General features: G+C 35.6%; 1 protein-coding gene across 3 annotated transcripts in view; it reads left to right on the forward strand.

The window, feature by feature from the left end:
• Positions 1-1,008: 1,008 nt before the first annotated feature.
• Positions 1,009-12,130, forward strand: part of chchd3a (coiled-coil-helix-coiled-coil-helix domain containing 3a) — an 87,327-nt gene continuing 76,205 nt past the window's right edge. For 2 of the 3 annotated variants that reach the window (XM_079399486.1, XM_079399487.1), the window contains exons 1-2: positions 1,009-1,254; positions 3,069-3,366. In XM_079399486.1, coding sequence (XP_079255612.1) covers positions 1,174-1,254; positions 3,069-3,366 — 379 coding nt within the window. In that variant the 5' untranslated portion in view covers positions 1,009-1,173. Of the gene's footprint in view, positions 1,255-3,068; positions 3,715-12,130 lie in introns of all 3 variants that reach the window. The other variant, XM_079399485.1, reaches the window with a different exon arrangement.

Consider the following 12,130-nt stretch of genomic DNA (forward strand, 5'->3'; position numbering starts at 1 on the left):
ATGGAGACTCTGAGGTTATTTTTCTTTTAGCTCCTCTGAGCCTAGTCAGATCCAGAAGTTCTTATCAGCTTCCTCTAAGGCCAATCATTTCTGAGCAATCTATTATCCTTTGCTGATGACACAAGACTAAGGTTATTTCTCATCACCTAGTGCGGGATAAAAGGTTGTCATGATGACACCTGAGGGCATGTAGACAAAGACAGCCACCCACTAAAGGACAGAAGACCCACATCTCTAAATGCCCACCGCTCCAATTTGACATGAGGACTTCAGGAACATCTTTTCTACAGTTATAATACTGTTACGTGCTTCTAAGACAGAATGTAGCTGTTTTACACAAATAATTTGATTTTTTAAATATTTTTTTTTCAAAGCAGTTAAAAAGGGGCCTCTAAATTACTTAGCCTAATTAAATTACTTAATCTAAATTACTATTCTAAATTATAATAATAATATACTAATCTATATATATATGCATATATATATATATATATATATATATATATATATATATATATATATATATAGTAATTTTTAATGACTAATAATGTATGTGAGTGTATATTTCAATGCATTGATTAAACCCTCTGAAGTTTATGTTAATTTGCTTCTATGTTTTTGTAAATATTTTTGTAAAGTTTTGTATGTGCATGTACATATATGTATGTACAGCCTATATATGCTGATATGATAATGCTTGTTTTTAAGGAGGTTTGTTTATATTTTTCTTTACTAGAAATGAAAATTGAAACCTTATTACAAACCTTACAACTTAGATTCAGCCTAATAAGAGCACAGACCTGTTGAAAAATAGCAGCAATTTAAATTAAAATAAAATTATTCTGCTCTGAAATAGACATTACTTTCGTATATTGTACTTTTAATATGAATAAATAAACGAATAAATGGATATTCTTTTAAATACACTATATTTTTCTTATATTTATGTTGTTCAATAGAGACACTAAGCACTCGCGCTCAACCAATGAGAATCGTTTTTCTTCGCCTGTGCCATGTGGGAGGGGCTAATGGCGGAAGCGCTGTGTGTTTCTGAACGGGAGCTCGCGCGTAACAACTAGAGTCACTAGTAGAGTGCTGTCAACTCTTTGGAGTTCACAACTACTGATCAAATTTACTAGTTGGTTAAACACCAGCGGGCTTGTTTGACCAGGAATGGGAGCCAACAACAGCACGCGCCGCGTGTCTTTTGAGTCGGATGAGAATGAGAACATAACGATAGTGAAGGGCATAAGGGTGAGTGACACACGTCTGTTCTCCTCCACCTGTCAAATGCACATCACGCATACTGACGCATGGTTTTAATTCACCTCTGCTGTGATTTCAATGCATGCGCAGGATCGTGATGGAGGCCTCTAATAGTCTTAACTTACTTAACCGGATAAACATTCTGTCCCTGACTGGACACTTACTTCAGCTGACCTGGAAAACCAAATTTAGCTGCAATACAAGGTTATGCATTTCATAAGTATCCTGCCTAAAAGGAATTACTTTAGCAAACACCTGTTACAGTTCAAGCATCACAATGCCAAGCATGACAGCACTGTTCACGCCCCCCATAACTATCACATACAGCAGGTTAAACAGTGGCACCCTTCACACAGCTGTTTATGCTAGTACTATATTTACTTGTGATTTGTTTTGAGTGTTTATTTTTCAGCTTGCAACTTATTCACACTTTGCTTTTTAGAGACTTTTTGTTTTGTAAAGGTGGTTTTCAGGGTTTACATAAACTAGTCACCATTATCAGGCATAAAGACCCTTTGGTGGACACCCCTTGTTATTGTATAAAATTGCATTTCAAGCATAACCTGTAATAACATGCCATGCCATGTATACACCACCAAATTAATTATTATTTATGTTTAGTCATAACTTTTATATGTATACATTTTTAATTTGTATTTAATAGTAGATGCAGCTTTGGTAAGTGCAAGATTAAAAAAAAATGTAGTTTAGAATAATTTTAATAAATAATTTAGTGTGTGTGTATTAGTGCTGTCCAACGATTAATCGTCATCCAAAATAAAAGTTTTTGTTTACGTAATATATGTGTGTGTACTGTGTATATTTATTATGTATATATAAATACACACACATGCATGTATATATTTAAGAAAAATATGTTACATAATATTTCTATATTATATTTATATATAATATAAATTATACAAATATAAATGTATGTAAATAAATATTCTTAAAATATATCCTGTATATATTTAAATATACATAATAAATATACACAGTACGCACACATATATTACATAAACAAATTTGTTTGACAGCACTAGTGTGTGTGTGTGTGTGTGTGTGTGTGTGTGTGTGTGTATGTATATGTGTGTATATATATATATATATATATATATGTATATATGTATGTGTGTGTGTGTGTGTGTGTGTGTGTGATCTTTTTTTTTAGAAAATATACAGAAATGCTCAAGTGACAGCAATGATTGTTGAATATAGTTGAATATGAATATAGTTTAGAATTATTTTACTAAATAATTTAGTGTGTGTTGCGGGTATATGCATATATATTTAATGTTACACAAAAAAAAAAAAACAGAAATACTCAGAAGTGACAGCAATAATTGTGTGACTAAATAAATTTATTTTAAGATATTACAGTTCTAAAAAATACAAAAACTGAAATAAAAAATATTTATTAAATTATGACTAAAATACTTTATTATATAAAATACTTTATTACATTACAATAGAAATATAAAAAAACTATATATATATATATATATATTTTTTTTTTATTTTTTTTTTTTTTTTTTTTTTTTTTTTTTTTTACTATTTCACACTGATTGAAAACCAGCAACTAAATGATTGAATGAGGCCTATATTTCTATGGTAAACTTGACATGACATCTTAAAAAAGCCCCCAATACCCAAATACTTTTACTTAAGTCTCTGCCAAGCAGAATGTTCATTTCGAATTTACATATCTCATCATTTATTTTGCATTGTACAAAAGAAAAAGCGAGAATATTGTTATGCTCACAAGACTATCATTTGTTTTCTCCATTTCTGTTCTTCAGCTCTCAGAGAAGGTCATCGACCGCATGAGGGAACCCTCTGGCCCACCACGGCCCCCCACCAGAACCCCTCCTGCTTCTCCTCCCGTGGTTGATCCTCTGCCAGCACTGGTGCCAATATCTCCTCCACCTGACCCTGTCACTTCCCTTCCACCTTCTTCCTTGCCAGAGCGAGTCAAACTCCCTGAGCAAGTGTCCACTACTGCACCTCCTCCACTAGCAGAGCCGGTCATTCTCCCCCCACCTCCTCCTGTAGTGACAGCACCAGCTGAATCAGTGGGTGCTGTATCAGCCCCTGCGGGTGAGTCCATTGCTCCACCTGCTGCCACAGCTGAGCTTATAACAGCTTCTCCACCTGTGGAAATAATTGCCCCTCCTCCATTTTCTGAACCCATCACTTCTCCTTCCCTTGCTGATTCTGTTGCCTCCCCTCCTGCTATTGAGCTTTTCACACCTCCTCCTCTCCCCATTCCTACCCATCCTATCACTAAAACGGCTTCTGAACCCATCTTTGCTCCACCTGTAGAAATAACCACCCCCTCCCCTCCAGCTGAACTTGTCGCTTCTGTCGCTTCCACTGCTGAAACTATCCCACAGCCTCCTCCGTCTGTAGAAAAACCTGTGTCTTCTTCACCACCTCCTCCCGCTGGTGAGTCGATTGTTGTGTAACACAACGCTGACACACATACATGTGTTCATGTGGTCTGCTTGTGGAAATGTGGAGGTATTTCACACATATCGCACGGTGTACTTCAGTGCCTGTCATTCATGAGCATTAATGGTACTCCTCGGGTAAATTGCATCTTGTAAGCACTCTGAATGTGTTGGTACACCATTGTGAAGGGGTAATATTATACATCAAGTCATTCTGGGTAATTCTACGGAATTCAAACTTCTCTTAAACACATCAGAGTACGTGGGTGGAGTGGAGCAACAGGAATTTTCCTGTGTAAAGTGTTCTGGCTTATAATATAGTACCATTATAATAATTGTTGTACAGTTTCATAAAAATAATAATAATTAATACATTTTAATGTGGCGGCGAGATATTTAATTGAACTTTAGCTTCGTTAAATTATTATTGAAGGACAGTTCACGGAAAAATTTAAATTCTGTTAGCTTTTATTGACTCTTATGACGTTCCGAATATATAAGACTTCATTAATATTTTTAATGAAATCTGATAGATGAAAGGTCATTCTATCTGAACTTTGATGCTTCAAAAAGTTCACAAAGGCATCATAAAAGTAATCTGTTTATCATACAAAGCAGTCATGTATCTTCAGAAGACTTGGATTACACTTCATAATTTATATAGATGATTTTTCTGATGTCTTTATGTACTTTTTGAAGTGTCAAAGTGTTGGTGGAATGGACTTTTAATGGAGGAACATTTCATTTGTGTTTTAAAGATGAACATACTGTAAATCTTTTGGATTTGGTATGACTGAGTAATTTATGACAGGATTTTTATTTTGGGTGAATTATCCCTATAAGTATATTTCTAATGCTTATTTAATTTCTTTTCCACAAAAAACTAAACACATCGGTCAGAAATGCACACCTGCTGACACCTATTTGATTGAGATTTATTTGAAATACTACCGTATTGATTTTTAAAAATTAGATTAACAAATTGGCTAATTTTTTTATTTTCCTTCATAAAAGTTCAGTCCTCTTGATGTTAGTGAGTCGGCCCGGATCCTTCCATATTATGATTCATAGCTTGTGCCTGAGTGCTAATGAAACGATTAATTCTAACTTGTAATAGAGTTAATGAATCAATGCTGTAATTAGGAACTCCACTTAAGCCAGTTCAGCCTCCAAGGTACCTGGAACAGCATCTCCTCCCAGAAGTGTGCTGAGCCGATCACATTTGCAACCGCTTTGCTTCTCATTAAAAGTAAGACTATGTTCATAGATCTTTCAATCGGAAGTTTAGTTGCAGTTTTGAACGATTATACCAGAGACGCCTATTAGGATGCTGTAATTCTTTGACATTGTCCTCAATTAAAGGATGAGTCGCATGAATTTTTGGCTGAACTATGGTCTTGTCCCAAATGGTGCTTTTGAGGTGCTCAAAATCCATTATTTAATTGACGTTTAGTTCAGATTTCTGTGACTTCTGTACACACACACACACACACACACACACACAAAATGGTGGTGAAACAATTTTCACTCAGAAATTGACTGAAAATTTCACTAATAATGACAAAAAAAAATTAAGACATTGAATTGAACGTGAATATTTGACGTAGAAAGACTGAAATAATGTTTAGTTTTTTTGTAAAACCTACTCCAATAATATTAGTTTGATTTGCAACTTTGAAAAATATTTAGTTTACAGTAAAACATCTGGAATTTGCCCCTTGCCGCTAACTTATTTAGAAATGTTGCTTTGGCAAACAAGTGAAATAACTAAGTTATAATACTAAAATTATTCAAATTGAAATAAAAATAAATTAAAGCTGAATAGAAATAAAAAAAACGAATAAAAATATATCAAAATAAAATTTGAATTGAACTATAAATATGGATTTATATGAAAAAGTAAAAAAACAACAACAAAATACTACAAAACTATATAAATATACTACTACCGCATTCTATATTATAAAAATTACAAACTGGACACTTTACAGGCTTGTTTACGTCACTAAAATGTGTAAATGAAGCCCACGACAGTAGAAGTCCCCATCAAGTCTGCAAGTGTAGATGAGGCATGTTGCTGTTGTACTTTGGGCCCGTCATTATAGCAGAGTGATGCGTTTCCTGTTTTGGGGCTAGTGCAGCGAAATGTTATTTAAACACATTTTTCATTCAAAACATCAGAATGTGTCCTTTTGTCAAACTGCAAATCTTAGCACTAGCTATGCTTAAAATGGACTCCGAGTGCAGACGGTCATTGTGTTTCCTCCATGTCTTGACTTTTTCTGAGCTGTGAGCTTTCTCGCTTCCACCGCCACATAATTAATCGCATCTAATATGTATCGAAACAGTGGCTCTAAAAAACTGTCAGTTCAAATACGTCTGAAAATGTCTGTGTGCCCTCTAGGCCCTTAATAGTGGTGTTACCTGCAGAGATGTGTAGAGTCTGTGGGCTGGAGCTGACACTATGAACTGGCTCTACTTACAGAGAAGGAAAAAGAGACGCCCGCCTGCATCGCACATAATGAGACAGCTCCCTGTTAATGAGACACAGATCTGCTTAATAAGCTCTACCATAGAGGCTCACACACACTTTTGTTCTCTATCCATCTATCTATAACTCCCTACATCTCAATCTGTCTCATGGTTTCCCTCTCCCACATGTACTTTTTTTTTTCTTGCTCGCTCATGCTTCCGTGGTATAATGATGATAGAAACTCTTTTGTGATTTTGATCATTCTATTACATAAATACTCCCAGAATGCATATCTCATACTTTTTAGAAACAGTGAACCCAGTAGTTCTCATTCCACCCCCATTTGAAACTAGACAAACTTGCTTGATAAAACTTTTTATCCTTGTTGTGTATGTATTTATGTACAGGTATGTATGTATGTTTTGTTAATTGTGTATGTGTGTGTATGTGTGTGTGTGTGTATTCAAATGATATAAAAAAAAAAAAAAACAAACATATTTGTTTATAAATGTTTATTTTAGCAAATTGTTTGATCTAAAGCAACTTCAGTCATTCATCATTCTTTGTTTTCACTTGCTTAATAATAATAATAATAATAATAATAGTTGTTGCTGTTATTATTATTATTGTTATTTGTTATAAATGATTTATTGATGGGAGGAATGCAAAGACAACAGCATTTTTAGTTCTTTCAGGTTTTTGCAGTCTTTGAGAACAATTCACTTTTTGTCATATGTCTTTTTGTCATGTTCTGTATGTCTTTTTCTTTAATGTGTTGCATTTGAATGATAGAAAATGGCTTTTAAAGGCTTATTTACTTTTAAAAAATGAATACACAAAACAATATTAATCAAATACTGCCATTTGAGAGCAAAACTTGGTTGCAAAATTTGAATGGATTTGATATCAATTTTAGCATAGCTGACCAAAACCTGTTTGTCACAGAACAGAGCAGAGTTTTCAATCATAACTCTTAATTTTAGACAGAATGTGCAGTTTCTGCATTTTGTAGATTAAAGTAGTTCTCCCAAAAATTTAAATTGCTATAATTTATTCACTCTTACATCGTTTGACTGCTTTTCTTTGGTGAAATGACAAAGTGGTGAAAAATGACCAAACAATGCCTGCTTAAACTTTGTAGCTATTAAAAATGACCGTACTGAAACATTAAGCCTCAACTAAACTAAATGCAGTGACATTTTCCAATGACTTGCTCCTTAAATTTGGTCTCTTTGTCACAGCTCTTCTTGCCTTAAGAGGTTCAGCTCATCTTCTGAGGTCAAAGGCTGTGACCTTAACGAAGGACATTGATTATGTGCGCACACGAGTGGAGGTATTAAGAGATGCTGTGGATGATCGAGTCCGTCGCTAAATTACGGCAGTCTCTGCACGTGGTGATTAGACGGTGGTCAAGGTTGATCCTCCTACACATTCTCAGCGTACCATGAATATTCATACGCAGGGCCCACACACCGTTTTCCATTACGCTCTAATTACCTGCACACAAATCCTTCTTTGTCTCAGCCATACATAAACACACTTTTCTTGCCGTTACATATTAAGTATCTCCTTGAAGATCGGCAGCAAGTTCAGAGAGTAAAAAAGACAGATGCTCTCGCTGCATGTGATGCGCCTTAATGAAATGATCTTTTAGCCCCATTTGCATGATGTTTCATGAAAACATCCATGAAAATCGTGAAGACGGATGTGTAGGCTGAGGACAAGAAAGATCACCTTGTTTGATATTCCCTGGAGTCTCTTTATGTGTGGGGAAAGATGTTGAGACTTATTTAAGTTGGATCGTGAGGAATGTGTAATGGTTTAGATTAGCCCCGCCTTCCCCTCTTCTTCTCAAGTCTGGAGATTAATGAAACGTCTTATGAGACATGCAATTTGTCTCTGTCTGTTATCTCCCTCCTGACTGCCCAGAAGCAACTTTTTAAAATATCTGCAGAGAATGAAGGAGGGAGTAAAAGAGAGAGAAATATCTAAAGATGATGAGTTTTTCATCTTTAAGCATTACTCTTCCCACTCAGGATTGACACGGGCACCCAGATGGTTAATGCCGTTCCGAAGTTTTCGGTGACCTCCTACGAAAACCCCCTGAAGACTCTCAGATGGTTTTTTAACATACGAGCTGGTTATCCTTTGAATCCACTGAAATCCTTTCTAGGTCCTTTTTAAATATTAAAGCCCAGTTTAAATTAATGAATTATGGGAACCTAGAGCATGAATGAATGTGTGACACAGAAGAAAAGTCGTTAGACTGATGGAAAAGGAAAAAAAGAATGAATGTGTGAGGACTATTATTTTTTTTTGTTCTTTTTCCTCTTAGAAGTTTGGCTGATATATATATATATATATACATGCATATATAAAATACATAATATATGTGTATATATATATATATATATATATATATACACACACACACACACACACACACACACACACACACACACACTCCCCTCCAAAAGTATTGGGACAGTGAGGCAAATTCCTATTTTTGCTGTAGACTGAAAACATTTGGGTTTGACATCAAAAGATGAAAATCAGACAAGAGATTTACATGCCGGCTTTTATTTCCAGGTGTTTACATCTGGATCTGACACACAACTTAGAAGATATCACCTTTTGTTTGAACCCACCCATTTTTCATGTGAGGAAAAACAATTGGAACAGATAGAATTATACATAGATTAAAGTGAAAAAGACTTAAGATTTAGTTGCAAATCCTTTGCTTTCAATAACTGCATTAAGCCTGTGATCCATTGACATCACCAAACTTTTGCATTCTTCTTTTGTGATGTTTTTCCAGGCTTTCAGCGCAGCCTCTTTCAGTTGTTGTTTGTTTTGAGGGGTTACCCCCTTCAGTCTCCTCTTTAGCTGGTAAAAGGCATGCTCTATAGGGTTTAAGTCTGGAGATTGACTTGGCCAGTCGAAAACCTTCCACTTCTTGGCCCCTGATGAACTCCTTTGTTGCTTTGGCAGTGTGTTTTGGGTGTTTTGGGTCATTATCTTGCTGCATGATGAAGGATCTCCCAATAAGTCTGGTTGCATCTTTCTTTAAATTGGCAGACAAAATGTTTCTGTAGACTTCTGAGTTCATTTTGCCCGTCCCAGAAGAAGCCATGCAAGTCCAAGCCATGACATTACCTCCACTGTGTTTCACAGATGAGCTTGTATGTTTGGGATCATGAGCAGATCCTTTCTTTCTCCAAACTTTAGCCTTTCCGTCACTTTGGTAAAGGTTAATCTTTGTCTCATCAGTCCATAAAACTTTGTCCCAGAATTTTTGAGGCTCATCTCTGTACTTTTTTGCAAATTCCAGCCTGGCCTTCCTATTCTTCTTGCTAATGAGTGGTTTGCATCTTCTGGTGTAGCCTCTGTACTTGTGATCATGAAGTCTTCTGCGAACAGTAGATTGTGATACCTTCACTCCTGCCCTCTGGAGGTTGTTGTTGATCTTACAGTTGTTTTAGGGTCTTTCCTGACAGCTCTCACAATGTTTCTGTCATCAACTGCAGTTGTTTTCCTTGGTCTACCTGTTCGATGTCTGTTACTTAGTACACCAGTGACTTCTTTCTTCTTCAGGACATTCCAAATGGTTGAAATGGCTATGGCCAATGTGTGTGCAATGGCTCTGATTGATTTTCCTTCTTCTCTCAGCTTCACAATTGCTTGTTTTTCACCCATAGACAGCGCTCTGGTTTTCATGTTGGTTACACCTCTTAACTATAAATGCAGTTTGAACAGGCAAAACCCAAATCTGAAACTGTGCTAATTATTGTTTGAATAATCATTGATAGGACACACCCAGGCAACAAAATACACCTGTCAGTCACATGTTCCAATACTTTTGCTCACATGAAAAATGGGTGGGTTCAAACAAAAGGTGATATCTTTAAGTTAATTGATGGAATTTTTACGTGTAAAATTATTTTACACAAAAAGTATGAACTTGTACAGTTATTGAATGAGGCCCACATTATTTCAGCCTATACCTATAGGTCCTGCTCTCCTATCAGTATCAGCCATTGAGAACTAATTTTGCTTGACCTCTACTCATCGACATTACAAATTCTCTGTCTTCATTACCATCCCTGCCGTTTTCTGCATTCAATTTTTAAACCGTGTGAGTGAATCTGTTGTGTATGCTCTGATGATCCTTTGTGTTAGGGAAGGACTGCAGTCAAAGAGTTCGCGTGGAAAGGAAGCAGTTATATATAAAAATAAGATCGACTTTTAGTTGTGGTACCGGTGAAGGATGTCCGTTATCACACCATATCTTTAATTTGATGGTATCTGGTGGGTTTGAGGTTTAGACGGTACCTGTCTGATTGTATCCATTACGCTAGCCTGCTGTTTGATAAATGCCTTGCCAGCGTCCACAATTCATTTAGGTTTCCTCTTCAGCATTTTCACAGCAACAGGAGGATTTCTCATTAGTCTTGAAGAAGGTTGCTGTATGTGATAACTTTAAGTGTTTCTCTCCCGACAGGCTTTCTCTCTCGGCTTTACAGTCTCAAATTGTTTCTAAAATGAACATTGTTATGCAACCAAACCATATGGCACCTATAGTGATTGCTCCTTCTGGTGGCTGCTTATAAGACATTACGTTAAACTACCGGCAGCTACTGCATATTCCTTTCATATGTTATGTATAAATACATAGAAGAGTCGTTAACAGCGGTTTCAATGTTTTAAAAGCTCTATACGTGCCTCTATATGTAGAGATGAAAACTTGAGTCTCACTTTACAGTAAGTCACAAAAATCTATTTATTTATATTGAATTTAATTTGATTGAACTTCAGATTTGAGTCATGGATTGAATTTAAATGGACTTGCCTTGATTTGACCGACCTTTTTTAGTTCAGTATTGTTTTGTTTTTTGTTTTGTTTTTTTGCTTCAGTTTTGGGTTTTGTTTTTTGTTTTAGTTTCAATTTTATGTTGTATTTTGTTTTGTTGAGTTTTGTGTTTTTTTTGTTTTGTTTTGTTTTTACTCTGGATTAGAGACTTTTGAACATCACTAGTGTCCAAGAAGAATTTTGTTTTCAATGTGTTGCATACACCATGATTACCATAGTTAAAGTTCTCATTTATTTACTGTGGGGAGAGAAATCTGTGCTGTTTACAGAAAGAAGTTTGCCGAAAAGTTAAGTTTTGTTTTTCTTTAGCTAAATGATCCAGCCCTTAGTTAGTGAATAATGAATAAATTATTTATTTCAGAAGTACATGATTTTAAAGATAAAATGATCTTTTGATTTAAGTAAAACCTCCTTTTAGACTTGCCATGAAAGATTCAACTTGGATTTGTGACAAGATTTGACTTGGACATGTCTGTGAGGAATGATTACTTTTGTACTTTTTTATATTTATTTGTTTATTCTCTATTTGTATTTTTAGACAAAATGTTGGTTGTTTTTACAAATTATAAGACTGTCTCCATCTGCAAAACACGTCCTATAATGCAGTAGCTCCAGGGGCTCTGCAGTGCTGCAGTACTGCTGCTTTTTTGCCTAGCAGCTAAGAGTTTGTCCATTTTATATCTTCGCTGTGCTTTCACGGACAATTAGCCATCCAGATAAAGAACAGGACACACACTTGCACGTTTGACTGTGGCTGTGTTGATATCAACACTAAGTTGTGAAAAATGTATTTTTGAAGTGTGTGTGTTTGAAAGTGATTTTTATTGTCATTGTCAGTGCATAGGCTTATAGGAGCCCTGTATTTCAGTTTCTCTCGCTTTGCCTCATAAGGCAGAGACATCCTGAGGGCTCAAAATACCATCCTACCTCACTGTACTCGCTTGCAAACCTCTTTACAAACAAGTACAAACTTGCCTCAAAGATACTTCAAGTGTACAATACAACATTAAACTTTTTTTACCCACAGGACATTGCCATTCTAGGACCTCCTATGAAATGCAACAACAA

The sequence above is a fragment of the Barbus barbus genome (assembly GCF_936440315.1).
Source record: "Barbus barbus genome assembly, chromosome: 39".
Lineage (NCBI taxonomy): Eukaryota > Metazoa > Chordata > Actinopteri > Cypriniformes > Cyprinidae > Barbus > Barbus barbus.